The sequence below is a fragment of the Calidris pugnax genome, unplaced genomic scaffold (genome assembly GCF_001431845.1).
Source record: "Calidris pugnax isolate Ruff unplaced genomic scaffold, ASM143184v1 scaffold54, whole genome shotgun sequence".
NCBI lineage: Eukaryota > Metazoa > Chordata > Aves > Charadriiformes > Scolopacidae > Calidris > Calidris pugnax.
In genome coordinates this window covers 3,839,613-3,858,529 of record NW_015090864.1, presented here as the reverse complement: position 1 = coordinate 3,858,529, position 18,917 = coordinate 3,839,613, and the positions used below count along the sequence as shown (strand labels likewise).

General features: G+C 40.3%; 1 protein-coding gene across 4 annotated transcripts in view; it reads right to left on the bottom strand.

The window, feature by feature from the left end:
* CTDSPL (CTD small phosphatase like) overlaps positions 1-18,917 on the bottom strand; it is a 100,863-nt gene that overhangs the window by 34,778 nt on the left and 47,168 nt on the right. For all 4 annotated transcript variants that reach the window (XM_014944940.1, XM_014944942.1, XM_014944939.1 and 1 more), the window contains exon 2: positions 3,358-3,512. In XM_014944940.1, the coding sequence (XP_014800426.1) occupies positions 3,358-3,512 (155 nt within the window). The remainder of the gene's footprint in view (positions 1-3,357; positions 3,513-18,917) is intronic.

The following is an 18,917-nucleotide window of genomic DNA, read 5'->3' as shown; positions in this document are numbered from 1 at the left end:
AGTTTAAGCATTGCGTTGTCAGGATTTCTTTTCTCTCCTAAAATAGGTAATTTTGTCATTCTTGGTCCTTTAATGTCATAGCCCTAACACACAGCTCTCCTGGGAAAAAGCACTGGCCTGAAAGTGTAATAATATGCAAATATATCCTAGTCTTCAATGCTGTTTCTTAAAAAGAATTTCCTATTTACACTAAGCATATTAGCACTGAAAATAAAACCAGCATATAAAAAAAACATACAAAGCTTATTCAGCTTCAATATTGCATTGACAATAGGAATGTTATAGACTTATTTGCACTCACTTAAGAACACCCAAAAGCTTAGCCATAATGGATCCCTTCTACAAAGATCCACACACATCTGAGTGCATTTTGTTCTGCTTGGAAAAAAAAAAAAGCACTCTTTAATAATTCTTTTTAACATATTCCTTCAAGTCTTTTACTCCATTAAGCTGTATTCTAGTCCTGCTATGAATTCTGTGATTTGTGTCTGGGGCTGATGTACAACTTCCAAGCTGCTCACTGAGGTAGCACAGAGTGAGGATGGCAACTCGTGTGAACGTACGTGCAATCGCTCGCTCAAGGCAGAAGATATATTTAGAAAGTAATTAAGTTTTTATACAAACTGCAATCTGAAAACTACCAAGTGCAGACCATTTAAACTCATGTTTTCTATGGGGAAAAAAACAGTGCAGACCATTTAAACTCATGTTTTCTATAGGAAAAAAAAAAACAAAACCCTAAACTGTTGTTTTCTTTCTGTTTTTCTTTTTAATGAACTCCCATTTTCTCTCAGCTGTAATTTTGCTGGTAGCTTCACCTCTGCCTCCTTCCCCAGCACACTGGAAAAGGAAATTTTACTGTTCTCCCATTCCTTCCATTTCTCAGGTGAACATGTGCATGCATGCTACACGCTACTCAGCTTTCCCTTCAGCACATCCAGCCTAGATTTCCCTCTTTTCAGTCAAAACATACCTTGGCTAGCAAAATGACATCTAAAAATACACATACAATTCCTCCTCTTGGCTGAGGAATCCTCAGTGCACTTCACCCCTGCCTGAGCAGCTTCAGCACAAACTGTTGCATTCAGACTTTACCCCCCCCCTCCGTGTTCTTCGTCTCAGTCACTTCAATTTATTTTTCTTTTCCTCTCTCCCATCAAGCAGTTCCTCTGCTATTTCTCCTGAACTTTTGGGAATTCAAACATAACCAGCAAAATTCAAAACAAAACAAAATGGACTGGATAAGGTAGGTAAGAAATCAGCTGCATCAAATACGAAAAATTAGTGTGAAGAGCAGAAGGGTGAAAACTTAAGAGATTTCTCAATCCTCAGTGCACTTCACCCCTGCCTGAGCAGCTTCAGCACAAACTGTTGCATTCAGACTTTACCCCCCCCCTCCGTGTTCTTCGTCTCAGTCACTTCAATTTATTTTTCTTTTCCTCTCTCCCATCAAGCAGTTCCTCTGCTATTTCTCCTGAACTTTTGGGAATTCAAACATAACCAGCAAAATTCAAAACAAAACAAAATGGACTGGATAAGGTAGGTAAGAAATCAGCTGCATCAAATACGAAAAATTAGTGTGAAGAGCAGAAGGGTGAAAACTTAAGAGATTTCTCAATTTCTGCTATTATTCCCCATTGGGGATACACCAATACCTACAATCCTTTAATCTCCTGGAAAAAACAGGATGGGAATGGTGTTTCAATTAAGAGTCTAGCACTGGTGGAGTTTTGAGAGTGCTGGTAAACAACACGGGGTATGGAAAAGATGGCACCCCTGTGTTTGCTAGAGTGAACTGAAATTCTTCAGTAACACAACGCAAATCCTCTCAGTGTTATCAGGTTAAAAAAAACCATAAAATTACTTGCGCTGTGTATAAACAACACGGGGTATGGAAAAGATGGCATCCCTGTGTTTGCTAGGGTGAACTGAAATTCTTCAGTAACATAACACAAATCCTCTCAGCGTTATCAGGTTAAAAAAAGAACATAAAATTACTTGTGTTGTGATTTTATGAATATGGCAAAGCAATGTAATTACCAGCACTCAATGAAAGGAACACGCTGCTCTCGCATACAACGCTTTGAAGTGATAAAAGTTTTTATCAATTTATTTGACTTATTAGGCACGCATACAACGCTTTGAAGTGATAAAAGTTATCAATTTATTTGACTTATTAGGTAAACAAAACTTAATAACCTGGAAGAATGGCCAAAAGCTGATACCTGAGGACTCAGCATGCATTAAATGGAGGTGAACTGGTTAGAAAAAAAGATCCAAACAATTACAGTTCTCCCTCTTTTTTTGAGCTGTGTTTACATCACTGAAAACCCTTTCTACTGACACTCAAAGCAGTTCCACCACACTCCAGTGGACACACTTTAACCTTCCTGTAGCTAGGAAAGAGAATCAAAGCCAGAGAGAACTTGGCATCTGAAGTATTATGAGAAGTCCATATTATTTTTTTTAGTGTCTTACAGAACTTGGCATCTGAAGTATTATGAGAAGTTCATACTTTAGTGTCTTATTCAGGTTTTAAATGTTGTTTGCTTATAAAATGCATAGTGCCAATGCCCTTTATGGAAAAGTTAGTCTTAAATTGCAGCTGAATAGAAAGTATTAGCAATTCACCAACAAAATGGGAATTTTTTCTATAACTCTTAACATATTCCCCATGAGGGAAACCTATTAAGACAAACCTTGGGAAGTGCAGAGTTAAACCTTGGTTACAAATGACCTCTATGAAAGCAAAATAAGATAAAAGCCTGACCTTCTGAAGTCCTCCATTCTCCTCCACCAAAGGAGGAAGAGCACTGGTGCTATTGGTAGATGGTGGTTCGACATTGTAGTCACGAAAGCAGCAGAATAAGGTGCTAAAGATACTTCGACTCCTCTGCTTCTTCAAGCTGATATTACATTGGGACACTAGGAAAAAAAAAAGAGCAGAAAATTAAATGTATGTCACACAGACATATACTGACACTCAAAGCAGTTCCACCACACTCCAGTGGACACACTTTAACCTTCCTGTAGCTAGGAAAGAGAATCAAAGCCAGAGAGAACTTGGCATCTGAAGTATTATGAGAAGTCCATATTATTTTTTTTAGTGTCTTACTCAGGTTTTAAATGTTGTTTGCTTATAAAATGCATAGTGCCAATGCCCTTTATGGAAAAGTTAGTTTTAAATTGCAGCTGAATAGAAAGTATTAGCAATTCACCAACAAAATGGGAATTTTTTCTATAACTCTTAACATATTCCCCATGAGGGAAACCTATTAAGACAAACCTTGGGAAGTGCAGAGTTAAACCTTGGTTACAAATGACCCATATGAGAGCAAAATAAGATAAAAGCCTGACCTTCTGAAGTCCTCCATTCTCCTCCACCAAAGGAGGAAGAGCACTGGTGCTATTGGTAGATGGTGGTTCGACATTGTAGTCACGAAAGCAGCAGAATAAGGTGCTAAAGATACTTCGACTCCTCTGCTTCTTCAAGCTGATATTACATTGGGACACTAGGAAAAAAAAAACAGCAGAAAATTAAATGTATGTCATACAGACATATGTACGTATGCATGTTTTTCAGACCACAATGACTAAATTTAAGATTTACGGTTATTACCTCAGAAGTCCTTCCCAAGTCTAAAGATAACCTCATAGAGGTTTTCCATGATACCGAGACCCCTTTTTCTTCCATTTTGACACATTTTTTCTTTGTCAAACACCCAAGGTGACGTTAGCCTATTGCTAACCAACCCGGATCTCTGCACAATCCAAGGTCTTGTCAGACCTAAGCCACTACATTGAGAGTTTTCCTAGAAATATCCAAAAGTAAATACTGTAAATGACATGAAATAACTTGCTGCTAAAATATGTCTCTGGACTGATCTGAAATAGAAGAGACGCAGTAAATGCCCACTCATGCCCGGGGGGTATTTTCTAGCCAGATACACGGTCATGTGTGGAACATTTAAAGTCCTACAAGGGTCAGAAAAAGATCTGAGATGTTTCAGGGTTTCCTCTGCCACTGTTTGACAGTGTTGCTGGAGGACAGAAGACACGATGCAGGGGCAGCACCAGGAGCTGCAACACCAGCTGCGGGAACAAGCCTGGAAAGGGTGCCCTTAAATGAAAAGAAAGGTCAGGACTTCTGTTTAACTTCCTTATCAGTCTAAAGGGACTAAAAAGAACCTAAGGAAAACCAAAACCATCCCCCCCAAAAATACATACAGCTCAGTGGAAGCTATTATAGCGTTTTTAAAGACTAAAAAACAGAGATAAAAGCAGCAGTTTGCAGAAAAGAAACACACATCAGACTCCTAGTCATCTCCCTAAGATTCAAACTCGTGAAAATTAGACCTTGAACAAAAAGAAAATAAGAAAAATGTTTTAGAATATTTTAAGTAATATTTGATTTGATCACCAATTATTTTAATGAATTATCATTAGCTAGAAGTGTTTGTTTCCTATATACCTGCAATACCCAGCAGGTTTAGCACTCTTCCAGGGCAGCAACAGGGAGTTTTCACCTTGCCCCTTTCACGCACACCTTTTTCTCTGATGTTTAGCTGCACCAGCGCAACATATGGCACCAAACACCATCCATACTCAACTTGTGAACATCACAGGGTACCACGAGAGGCAACCATGCCACATGTGTCTTGTCAATAACTGCTCCTCCACCACTAGCCCCATGAACTCTCTGCAAACCCCCCCGGGACCCCCCTTTGCTGCACTGTCCAACCTGCGCCAGCACCGACCTCCCCTCTCCCTCCAGCAAAGGAATACTTTAGACTACAGAGATTCACGGTTTCCCTCTCAGACTCAACAAATGATTTCATTTAAAATACACAGGTTTAGCACTCTTCCAGGGCAGCAACAGGGAGTTTTCACCTTGCCCCTTTCACGCACACCTTTTTCTCTGATGTTTAGCTGCACCAGCGCAACATATGGCACCAAACACCATCCATACTCAACTTGTGAACATCACAGGGTACCACGAGAGGCAACCATGCCACATGTGTCTTGTCAATAACTGCTCCTCCACCACTAGCCCCATGAACTCTCTGCAAACCCCCCCGGGACCCCCCTTTGCTGCACTGTCCAACCTGCGCCAGCACCGACCTCCCCTCTCCCTCCAGCAAAGGAATACTTTAGACTACAGAGATTCACGGTTTCCCTCTCAGACTCAACAAATGATTTCATTTAAAATACAGGCAAACAAGCCCCAGCAAGGTTTTTTTTTCTTGATTCTTTTTTCACAGCTATGCAGCAGAGCATCTTAAAGTGGTTAAAAGGTGGATTACACCGAGAAAGAAAGATGCTGTGAAAGTTCTAGCACCAAGCAGATTAGTAGCAATCTATGAACCAAATATTTTATTTGTATTCCACACTAGAAGGAACAAAACAGTCCCCCAGCCCAGAGTTGGGGAATGAGTGAAATTCTTAAGTCCCATTACACACATCAGTAAGTAATTCCTCATCTTCCCTCCTCTCTCAGATTACACTAGAAGGAACAAAACAGTCCCCCAGCCCAAAGTTGGAGAATGAGTGAAATTCTTAGTAAGTCCCATTACACACGTCAATAAGTAATTCCTCATCTTCCCTCCTCTGATTATTAGGGAACGGCCACATACATCTGCCTTCCTCCTGGTATCATGAATATATCAAGGCAATTTGCAACAGAAATAAAAATAATACAATATATTAAGAAAATTTCCGTGAAGAATTCTGAGTTATGTATGGAATGGAACAAAACTCCCCTGGAAGACACAAGGGATACCATCATGCTTTGAAGTCAGAAGGTTCATGGGTACACGCACGTGCTTTGACAAAGAAACCACGTGGTGCAGATTTTGAATGAACTTTCAACCACACTCTGAAAATATAAACAGGATCTTCTGATTTTGTAGAGTCAGCATAAGCTAGACATCAACATTTTCTCCTCTCAAAGCACTTCCGAGGCGTCCAACAGGTCCAACTAATATTCTGTTCTCCATGCAGTGTGTATTTCGATATTTGCCAAAATCTTTTTTCCACCTTAAGGGAGCGAGCAACGCTCAGGGTCAGTTATTAATTGCTATTAAGAGGAAAGGATACCCGTAGCAAAACTTAAATGGGTGTTATAAACCTTCACCATTTAAGAAGTGCCCAGGTAACAGAATAAAGTCAGGATTGTGCACAGATTTGTGTGTGCCTGTGTGTTTAAGGAAGTGTTTCATTACTTTAAAGACACTTGTAAAGTGAAACCAATCTAATCACTGCTTTTCAATTCTGCAGTGAAACAGAAAACATATGCAGAACTATAGCCATTGGTGTGGTATATGTTACAGTAAAAGGCTCAGTCTCAAAATGCCACATTCTGTTTGCAACAAATTTGCAGAAACAGGCATTTAGAAATCCCCAAGGGATGCCTATGCAGCCTGGAGGGACTTTTTCAAAACAGCACTCAAGAAAAATCTGTATCCCAGGCACAAGCAAGTTTGTTGCAATATCATCCAGGCAAAGGCCAACTCCTTTCTGACCTTAAGCACTGAAATATGCTGAAATTCAAAAGGAAGCACGACGCTGTCTACAGCTATTGCAACAGAAACCTTCCTAATAAATTGTATTTTGTTTTCAGCCTCTAGTTAAAAAAATGACAGCAAATAATCAAGTTTGAATGCTTAAAATAGAAATGCTCTTACACAGCATTTATCGTAAGCTTTTGGGTTTTTTCTTGGACTTCATAAGGTACAAGAACATAACACTGAATGTCATTCTGCAAACAATTCTTATGCATAAAATAGTCTCCCCAAAGCCAAGACCATGTTTTGTAATAAAGTCCAGTCTATGTTCTAGGCTGGGACCGAGGTAGGTCTTCAACACAGGATCCATGTCTCTAAAGTTAACAAAAAGTGAGAGCATTAAGCAAGAAAAGCTAAATACCAATTGTTTGTATCAGAAATATCACAGAGTTGTTCTGAGCTTTGTCTTCAGGAGGTTAATGAATACAAAGAGCAGCAGGGAAGGCAAAAATTTACCTAAACCACATCATGCTCGCCCCCAAACCTTGTAATGCTAAAGATAAACTTGTGGATGGGCTGGACACCCAAAGAACCATATTAAGAGATCAGAGGATGAAGTTGCAAATTTTCAAGAGGAATTCTGCCCAGTAAGATCTACAGCATTTAAGGGAGAGGAGGGGGAGCAGGGATGCTGCAGGGGCTCCCACAGCTCCAGCTTTATAAAGGTGCATGTGGTCAGGAGATGGTAGATCTCCTCATCTCCAGCCATCACCTCCCTCTGTCTGCATCTTGCTGCTTGGAGCCAGCTGAACAATCAGGTATGAATTAACAGTGTTTTCAACTTCCTAAATTCACAACAGCCTCAGCTGCCCGGCAGATCAACGGGAACAGCGCGACCACCGAGGAACTAACATTTCTGTCTTTTCTACACAGAGGCCTGAAAGAGGCAGCAAAGAGAGTAAACAGTCTAAAGAAACATCCAAAAATCTCAGACTTCAGAATTCTTGTTGAACTTGCTCACGTTATACATTTCAAGTGGCCACTCATTTGCTTAGTGAAATATTTATTCTGGAAAAATATTTTTTCAGGTTGTTTTCATTGTGCCAGGGATGTTTCAAATATCTGGTTTTCTTTCAGATATCTGGTTTTCTTCTGGTTGTGGGTTTTGGGTTTTTTTTTTCCTGTTTGTTTTAGTATGTTATAGCTCTACTGTGATTTAAATTATATTTTCAGAATTTGCAAGGAACAGAAGTTCTCCAGTGGCTCTACGTGCCACGCAGCATTACACACACACTGGATACCATGTGCAGCCCATCTCATTTTGAGCGACGACGACAGGACAACAGGGTTGTGCATCACACAAAAGAGTTTCTCCTTCCCCAGTTGCACTGGACCAAATGCAATAGCTGTGCTGTTTGCTGGAGTTGCTTTCCTTTAAGTGCTGACAGTACATCCAGGTAACAACCCTAACTCTGAAGATGTAAAGAATACTGAAACACTACCATAAATTTAGGTATTCGAAACAAAACCCAGCATTCCTTAAAAGCCGATAAATTAGGGGCAGTGAGGATACTGGAGTGCTAAGATGAATTATATGAACTCCACATCTGAGCAGCATCCAGCATATGAAATTTAGAGGACTTTTCCTTTTATTCCCCCCCTCCCTCTAAGATTACAATCTTGGTTTCTGGAAATCAAGGCACCCACAGAAGTACTGTACTCATTAACCGTATCACCACTGAACGCTGAAGACAACTTTAAGTGACCTTTCACAATCTCAAACACCGCGTACCAAAAAAGCCCAGGCAAAGTTACCTTCACAGTATGAAGCACGTTATCCGTGACCACAGAGAAGACTGTAACCAGCAGGTATCTGCCAAAAAGTTGAAGAAAGGAACCACGCAAGACCGGAGCAATGATTTTCCTTAACACCATCCCAGGTGTAGCTGCAGTTTAAGGACTTCCCTACCTGGAGACATCAACTTCATACGTATAGTCCTCAACTATTTCCTCTTTCGTCACTTTGTCCCACCACATTTTGGACCTACCCCAGCTTTCAGTGCCAAAAGCATCCCGGGGCAAGAAGGTCCACAGCTCAGTCAACAGCTTAGCTGTGTCATACCTCTGACCCTCCTTGTTTCTTATCTTTGTACCTCCTCCAACTCACACCTTTGAGCAGGAGGAGGGGGATTAAAACCACACATGGTATCCAGGATGAAAGGAGAGCGTACCATGAATTTATACACCCACATGTTCTGTTCTCTTACTTTTCTAATAATTCCTAATATCTTATTTGTGTTTTACAGCAAGTGAGCATTGGGCTAATGTGATTTTTCAGAAGATCTTATAACAGCAAGATCTCTTCATTAGTAGATACTTCAGGCATCGCTGCAAATACAGGTCAAGAATTCTTCTCTCTTCCCATGCAGAAAATCTCATGTGTATCTACACTTAATTTCAACTGCTATTTTAGAGGCCGGCCATGCAAAATCATGTTGCCTTCCTACAACTTTTCACCGTTGTTTTAAATCTATATACAGATGCACTTATATGCACACACATTCATATACATGCCCAAACACACACAACCCCTTTTCCCTTACAATTTTTGTCGCCTTATTACCTTTTCCATACAGCTTAAGACTGCACTGAAGGTAAATTGCACAGATCCCTGCGTAACTTCTTCCCCAGGGATCTCACGGAGGTCTGCACGAGCCTTCAGTGAAACACTCTGTCAAATTAGCTGAATTTCTACAAGATTATTTGCAGGCAGGGTCAAGAACAGAACACAGCTCTCCCTGCCAGAAGGGAAGTCCCTCTGGGTCCAGATTTCCTCTGATTTGAAAGTGCAAAGTCTCACCTATAATTTCCAGATGCTTCTCCTGCACTATTTCTAAGGACAAGCCTCCCGGCTCGTAACCTGTGTGCTCCCCCCTGCCCACGGGGAAGTTAATTCTTGAATTGCCTGCAAGTTTCTGGAAGTCAAGGATGGTCCACAGGACTGTGCTTTATCGGGGTCATCTGGCAAGTTCTAACGAACCCACAGCACTACTAAGCCTGGGGAGGGGTTCAAGGAAAGATAAAGGCGAGTTTTAAAATAAATCACTGCAATCATGTTAAGCTTAAGTAGAAGATACCATACTGGGTGGTCACACAAAGAGAACAGGAAGGAAAAAAACCTACAAACCCAAACAAGTAGAAGATACCATACTGGGTGGTCACACCAAGAGAACAGGAAGGAAAAAAAAAACAAACCCAAACATTACAGACAAATCACAGAATCATAGAATGGTTAGAGTTGGAAGGGACCTTCAAGACCATCGAGTTCCAACCTCCTGCCATGGGCAGGGACACCTCCCACCAGAGCAGGTTGCTCAAAGCCCCATCCAGCCTGGCCTTGAACCCCTCCAGGGATGGGGCAGCTACAACTTCTCTGGGTATGTTATAATAGAAATTAATATAAGAGCACGCTGATAGAAGTCACCTACAGCATCTTCTGAAACCTCCTTTGGAGGCAGAAGAGTTGCTCTGCTGTTCTCCCACCAAGACAGTTCCAACAGCAGCACAAGTTACACAGTAAAGAAAACCACTTTTCCTTCATGCACCATATTTTTAAAAAGTTTAGTCCAGGGCTTCTCCCATGAAATTTTGCTGTAGTTGTGTGAAATTACAGAAGTAGACTGTTGTGCAGCCATCGCACCAGAAACCCCTCGCTGCACAGACTGGAAGGCTCCTAATCCAACCCATCCCTCCACAGAGCACGAGTGAGCCAATTACTGCTGAATTTTTCCTAATTAAATGAATGCAATAGCCAGTCCTCTCAAATAATATAAACTGGGTAATGAAGAGAGTTTCCATGCACTTACAGATGAACTTGCTAAACGCAATCAAATGAACATCTGCGTATCGTGAGCTCTCCCCTAACAAGTTTGTTTATGACACAAAATGGAAAGAGGCGAGTCAGAATAAAGAGGTATTAAACAAAGCCTTTACTCGAAAGGAAGCAGTTCCGAAATTTATACATGACTAGAGATGTAGAATTCCTCAGTCTTAAGAGGCTGCATCTGATCCTATTAGGAAAATAAAATTTTATATCCCACATGACTCAAGCTAGAAAGAGTTAAGTAACAGGAAACCATTAATTTGCTTATAAAGCCCCTATTTTTTTTTAGGTATTGACCAGGACAGAAATTGTTTTACAACACTCGGTGTCAAACCTGCACGTGATGCCCACATAACTTTGGTCTTAAATGCCATTTCCAGTTTATCACTGAAAGGTTTACTCTCCCACATAATCTCTACAAAAAATATAGGAGCAACAGCACTGTCACAAACCTGAAACAACCACCCACAACTGGTTTAACCTTCAAACACATATAACCCCAGCAAATTGCTCCGTTTATATTCAGCACAATATACCCCAGAATTATCTTAATTTCAACTGAAGTTGGCAACCTCTCTTCCCTCCAAAACATAATTAAAATCAACTTAATGTTTTGGTTTTTCCATTAAAATTATTTCCTAGAAGGGAGGGATCCCAGGCCACTTTAGTGAAAAATAAAAAGAAATCTTTCCAAAACACTTACCTACCCCCCCTCCCACCCCCCAAAAGCCTTTCCCATCCGCCGCATTAGCAGCCTGCTCTGGATGGAGCTGATTGTGTGGCAAGGGGCCAAGAAATAAAAGCTTTAACACGCAAGACAGGTGGGGACATGGAAAAATAACCAAGGAACTTATTTTCCCTTTTGAGAGATAAATATTATCTCCCACTTTAATCTATCTAAAGGAGGTCACTGCACTCGGATCTGAAAAAAATATCAATTAACGAACCTTTAGGAAAAATTGAACATTATTCTCGTTAACCCACTGCATGATGTTTTGGAAAACAAGCTGTGAAGTTGCACCTGTATGTTTAGATCAAATGGTTACACAAGAACAGCTTATCACCTTCACAGAGGAGTTATCTAGTGGATATCAGAACACTACAGTTTGCCTTCCCTACTGCCAAAGTCCTATAAAAACACACTTTCACACAGTACCGAGGACAAAAGGAGAAAAATCATTGGGAAGAATGTTAATTCAAGACAGCTAAAGTTGTGCGAGGGAAAAAAAAGCCCTCTAGTGAACCAAACCAAGCTTTGGGAACATTTTTGTTGTGGCAGCTTAAAGCAAAAAAACTTCTTTTCCTCTACATAAATTATTTATTACAGTCTTCAACTCTGGGTGAATGAAAACACCTGTCATTGGTGTTGGATGCTCATTTTCTAGTGAAAAAGCAGTGAAATGCTGAAGTCACTTTTTAAAGCCAGGAGTGAGAAGCCAGTAGTGCTGTCTCTGTGCAAGGCTGAGATGCACCATGAGATACAGCCAGTAAATGTTAAAACCAGCAACTCTACACGGCAGCCTCTCAACTAACAAAGAGGGATAAAAAACCATGAAAAGGCTCAAAACAGCACATAAACCCGATGGATCCCAAGGGAAATCCCAAAACCATAAAGGAGTTGGTACACTTCAGTCTGCACACTGAGGTTTGATTGGACAGACACACACACAATGGTATAACCTTCATATCATATGCATCAACATCTCATATGAGCCATGATTTAAACACCCGTGCTGTCTCACAGTGTTGCAGCATTCAAGAAATTCGGAAGGCTGCTCCTAGGAAATGCTATCTTAAAGGTCACGTATCTGCCAAAGCCCCACTCCTTGCATTTATTCAGCTCAAAGATTCAAGGCAGATCCACTCCTTCAGGGCCATCCACATTTCATAATGAAGTTGAAATGTTAAAAAGTGTTTTAACTACCTAATTAACCCCATGAACTATGTTCTGAGTGAAATACCTTCAAGTTCAAATTAAACAACACAGATTTTGGCTGGCTCCTTTCCCGCTCCAGTGCTCAAGAGGCTAAAGAGGGCTACACTGAGACCACTTCCAATTTCAAGAAGCAGCACGTGTAGATTTGTATCTCCAAAGGGTTGAAAAGTAGGTCTCCTTGTGATCCAGGAAGGAACTAATTAACGCCTAGCACTTTCTTTTTTGTGCCTGTATCGCTTGCCACTGGAACAGCCAGGGACAGAAGATGGATGAGAATATGAAAGAGAAGTTAGGAGATGTCCACCTCCAGTAACACTCCAGTAACTCCCCCAGGAAGGAGCTGCTGTACCTTTGCCTTCTATGTAAACAGCTGGAGAGTGTTTAAATAGGAGCTGAACGTTTAGTTCAGCCCCCACTGGGTTCTCCTCCGAGCTAGAGAAGAGCCCAAGCTGTGCTTGGTACCTGTCCCACGCTGGCATCCTCAAGAGAGCATCAAGGACCAAGGGCCTGGCATGGGGTGCCCTTGTCTTCAATGACTGACCTGAGCTCGCTTGCTTCCTTCTCACCTAGGACTAAATAGCTGCTGAACACACTAAAAAACATGCTACAAGGATATACAACATTTTTAATATGCGTATATGCATTTATAGAATCGACCTGAGCTCGCTTGCTTCCTTCTCACCTAGGACTAAATAGCTGCTGAACACACTAAAAAACATGCTACAAGGATATACAACATTTTTTAATATGCGTATATGCATCTATAGAATAATAGAATTGTCGAGGTTGGAAGGGACCTTTCAGATTGAGTCCAACCATCAACCTGACACTGCCAAGTTCCCCACTAAACCATGTCCCTCAGCACCACGTCTGCCCAACTTTTAAATATCTCCAGGGATGGTGCCTCCACCACTTCCCTGGGCAGCCTGTTCCAATGCTTGATAACCCTTTCGGTGTAGGATGCCTGTTTCAATGCTTGATAACCCTTTCAGTGTTGAATATTAGGAAAAATATCCTTGTGCAACTTGTATATACACATGTATATACATATACACACATTCACAGTTGAACTTTTTCCTAGTATTTGCTTTTTTTGAGAAAAGTCACAGCACTTTGTATCTTCCAGAGGAGGTTAGAGATACAAATTCTCAGAACACACATCTGCTTAAAAAAAAAAAAATACAAAAACCATAAAATAACTAACTAGCCCCACCCCACAGTCACTCTTCCATCAGCAGCCTGGTAGTCTGAAAAGGTAACAGAGCTGCCATGGGTACAAAGGACCAGAACCACCTTAAAAAGCAAACTAACAAAACCAAAAGATAAAAAAATGACAAGAAATAAACCCCCTCATCTCACTTTCACACCACACACAAAGCAAGGCTGCAGCACTGGCGCTTAGTGTTTGCTGGCAGAAGTGATCAAACTCCAAGTTGTTAGGTTTGTTTTTTTTTTTCCCTTTTGCCAAAAGAAAATATTTCACCTCTGAAGTAAAATTCACGCAGCGCAAAAGCCATGCTTCAGAACAGTTTAAAGGCAAAATAAAATACAGCAAATAATGCAGAAGGAGCTCCAGTGCCAAAAGATTACTACCGTTTTTAACTGGATGGAAAATGAAGCTCCCTGAAGCACGCAGGCAGCATTATGGAGATGTATTGTGCTATAAAATAAACATAACTTTTTTTGCAGTGACATTATGGAGGCATCTCCCTGTACCTATAGCTCACCTATAGCACTTCACTAAGTTTTATGTTGTGTCTCAGCCACAGTGGGCTATAAATAGTGTAGAAGCGCCATCCATAGAATCTGATACACTTAAAGCAGTAGCACACCATCAAGATTCACTTAAAAAAAAAAAAGTATTATATTTTTTGTAAAAAAAATTAAAAAAAGGAAGCATTTCAGAAGCTGCAGCATTTCTTGGTCGTTTGAGGCAGGTCTGAGCTGCTCGATTCTGGAGTTTTTCCCAGCGCCGAGGTTTGGAGCGGGAGGGGAAGAGGAAATACTGCGCGGTCTGTGCATGCATCGCATTCCTGGCCCAACAAACCGCCCTTTCTTCTAGTAAAAAGAGAGGAGGGGAAAAAAAAAAAGAAGAAAAAAAGGCAGACTGCACAAAGTTCACCAGCAGATGTGGCCCACGAATCCAAACCGGCCTTTTCTGCTGATAACAAGAATTCGATGCATTCGCAATGGCGGCGGAACGGCACGGTTTGGTGAAGCTGGATCAGCAAAAGCCCCACAAAGTTTAAAAGATGCAAAAAATGTGCAACGCCGAGCTCCTGCAGGGCCCTGCGAGCGAGCAGGCCCCGCACGTATGTCAAAGGGTCTATTTTAAGAAGGTTTTGTCAAATATTAGCAGTGGCTTACAATCAAGCCGCAACAGTCGATCAGAAGTGAATTTTGCACAGCAGAAAAAGACTTATCTGCAAAAAAAAAGGGGATTGTTTTATTTTATGGGCAAGCACTGAAGAAGAACTCAGTGCTTCAACTGTAAAACAGAATTAGTAACCAGAATATATGCTCGTGGATCTCAACTCTTCGGGATTGCTCCCGGTTTTGGCTTCTTAAATCTTGGAAGGTATTTAATAATAATTTGTTAAATACTCGGGAGGGAAGGCAAAAGGAGAAACAAGCAAATGGAAATACGAGCAGCCCCCGGGGCAGCACCTCGGGCTCTGCTCCTCCCGGCCCGTACCCTCTGGCATCGGAAGAGGATTCGAGTCAAAGCGGCAATGGAGCAAATGTAAACAAGGATGTGTTTACAGAGGAAAAATATGTACAGTATCTGATCTGCTCCTCCTCGGATTGTGCTCCCATGGAATGTGGTGGGAAAGGCAGAAAGGAACGACTCGCCCAGCGCTGAGTAGTGAAAACTTGGGGAAAGTAGATAAAAGGGGCATCTGATGCCGTCACACAGCCAAGGCTGCTCTGTTTTCCCCAAACGTGAATTTAATTCAAAGCTAATAAAATAAAAGTCTTTGTACGGATCTGATTAAAGACAAAAGAGGGAAAAACAAGCTGAAGAACGGCCCTTTGCAGAGTGTTCCCTTCTCACCCATGCCTGCCCCGACAGACAGACGGACACCGGCACAGACACACTCCAACCCCTGCAGCCCCAGGCCACGCTCTCCTGCAGAATTTATGCCATGAAATTGGTAAGGAGTTACCAAAAACCTGTAAAAGCCCTTTCTTCTGTGCTCCACGGCCACCACACAGAGCACGACACACCAAGTTACCCACCTGCCCCACGGATTTTATTAACTTTTTATCAATTAATTTTTCAAGTCCAAGTGTGAACCTTAAGAATATTGCTGGGCAGCAGACCTATGGTTGCCTCATTCTCTTAACAACTTTATTCAGTTCAATAAATAGATTTTTGGGGTTGCTCTTTTTTTTTCTTTCCTCACTGACCAAATTCACAACCTGAAGTCTGGCGACAAACGTGAAGCTGAGCTTCCTTCTGCCTCTGGCCTCAGAGAGGTTGACTCAAACACAGGTGACAGCTTTTGGCACACTTCTTTGGGACTTGAAAAACGAGCCAAGTGATTCATCAAATCAAAATGTAGAAGAAATTCCTCTACTCCCTTTCCCCTCAAAAATTCTACCAAACCTCCAACCAAAGCTGTACCAAAACCTTGCTCACTCGAGGAGAATTAAGCTTAATTTACTTTGCCTAAATATAGCTGTAAGATGTTCCCATAGAGACAGTGACATTCCCAACTGTACTTTTTGCAGCAAATCCTTTGGTAAGACATCAAATCTAAAGTACCAGTCTATTTTTGCAAGCTTTCTTATCTTTTTTCCTAGAAACAGCTCTTCTCCAACGGATTCATTTCGCAAAGATGCTGTTAAAGGGTGCTCCTTCACATGGAAAAGTTTTGTTTCTCCATTTTGCCTTCTGAATTTTTCAGTCATTCCATGGGAATATTTTTGGGACAGGCTACAAAAAACACTGCTGGGAAATCGCTCATCCAAAGTTTGCTCCCCAAAAGACACATCATTAATAGTAAAAAAACAAAACAACATTTTATTTTTTGATAGCTCCTTGGTTGCCAGTTTCCAATGACCACTTGTTTCTCCCAAGCCATGGCTGTTTTGTGGCTATTGAGTACCATTCTCATAAGACATCCAATCTGTGAAAAAGTACACATTTAAAATGATGTAACATGTATAAAATACAACCAAAGCCATTTTAATCACATAATTTCTGGAAAAAGACTGCCTTAATGGAGTAAGGCACATGCATAACTACTTAAGAAATACTTACCTTCTTTCAAAGAAAGAAAAAAAATAGAAGTTCAAACTTCAAAAAGATTTTGACTTCAATAGACATGTAGTTCTTTGGACCAATTACTGTTTTTCTCTGTTCCTCCCTGTCATCCCCCCCATTTCTATATATTATGAAACCCAGATAAAAAGGAAGAAAGAGGAAGCCCAGCCCTTTGGAAGGGAAAACTTTCTCGAAATCACGGTATCATCATTATCTAAAGGTAATTGCTGTTTCTAACAACTAAAAATGCTCCTGAAATCAAGTTATACCCAGCACACAGTTAGTATCACTTTAACAAGTTATACAAATCCAGTCCTCCTGGGAGTAAAACTCAAACATCAGATTTTGATTACAAACTTAATTCTTACATCCTTAATTGCAGGGATTTCTCAAGAAGCAGTCTGTAAGACACTTCAGCATATCTGACTGGACAGAATCTGACTTAGAGGAATTGTTGCCAAAGTAATTTCTCCTCCAGCTTCAGCCTCCATGGAGTAGATTTTACCCAGCCTTAGATCACCCTACACAAATTCATTTTTTCAAAATACTGAAATATTTAGGGAGATGTAATACAAGTGCGTATTACAGAAAGAAAAGTGTTTGCAATCTTATTTGCTAACTTTTTTCCTTCAAGTGATTGCATCCACCCTCACCAGTTAAGCTACAAAAAAATACTGATGAATTTGTTTTCAGTACATTCTGCGCATTTCAGTGATTATTAATGTATGTTGTACCAAAACACAAAGCTGAACTAAATATCAAAACCACCTTTAAGAAAACATTCATCTTACCTCATTCAGCAAGTCCATAATTTATATTAAAAAAATAAAAATAAAATATATGTAGTATTTCACATTGAGAATTAAAAAGCCCAAAATGACAACTACCAGCAGACTACAAGGTAATTCAGCCAACACCAGCAACCACTGTAACAGCATGGACTGCAAGTATTGCTTAATATTAACTCTATTTTCAACTGATCCCAAGAAATAAAATGGAAAATATTCATCCCTACCTCTTCTGACCTTGTACTTTGGACTCAAGATTATTTTACCCATTCGGCATTCCCAGACCATTAAAAGCTGCACATTCCCACCTGGAAATATGATATTCAGAAAGCTAAAACTAGATTAAGAATGAAACAAAAGATACAGGAAACTGCAAGCTTTGTATGATAAAGTTACTACAGTTTTGACAAAAAAAGCAGCAAAACTTGCCCAACTTCCAGTAATTCCTTTCTAGAACAAAGCCAAATTTTATTGCCTGTTTAGAAATACAGATTAAAAAAAAAGAAAATATATTCATTTTTCTTTTTCCACTAAACTTAACAGGAGGGGATTTTTAAAAAGCATTTTGGTGCCTTAAACAAGTACTTCGATGCCTCTACCAAGCTGACAGTTCAGCTGCAGGTTGGAACAGCTGCAGACATGTTTAATTGCTTCTCCAAATACCCAAAACATCAAGCACTTTTGACCCATTTGAAATATCCTAAACTTTGTTCTAAAAGGAATGCGCACAATTTAATACCCATGCTTTAACTTCTACCAATCCCATACAGCAGAAAGCTGGCCACTTGCTGGTTTACATACAAATCATGAGAAAACCTGAATGCCTAACTGCTGTATAATGACTGACGTGTTAAATAACCAGTGTCTTCAAGACTATAGGTTTGGAGAAGTTAAAAATAAACTATTTCCTTAATTCTACCAGAAAAAAAAACCCAAAAATCGAAAACCAAACCACTACAGTAACTTTTTGGTGTTTGCTGGGGGGGAAAATGATGACATTTGTAATTACGTGGATACATTCTACAAAACCCACTCGCGTTATCCCCCAAAAAAGGCCCTTTATTGACCTTATCAAAGGCAGAAGAGAAGAAAGGAAAAATAGCAACTGTGTCCATTAACAAAATTGAAACTCTTTCCTAGCTTACTCCTTCAGGATATGTTTTTGTGCTAATTTTAAGAGATAACCAAGGCATGAAGCAACAGAAATTACTGGGATTTTACAGCCTGCCCAGGTCCCAGCCTCTCTCTCTCAGCCTACATCCTTGCCCAAGCTGTTTCTGCAGAATGATTCCAGCTCAGCTAGTCTGAATCTGGCAAAAAAAAAAAAAAAAAAAAAAAAAAAAAAAAAAAAAAAAAAAAAATTTTTTTCTCTTTTTTTTTTTTTTTTTTTTTAAGAGTTAAACTTAATACTATGAGCTGAGCTGAGTATGCATAATGAAAAAAAAAGATTAAAAAAAAATCTTTTACTTTTCAGAAAAGTGGCTAATCACTTTTAGTGAGTCACAGGTGTGCAACTCTGCTTCTTTTTGGACCAGGT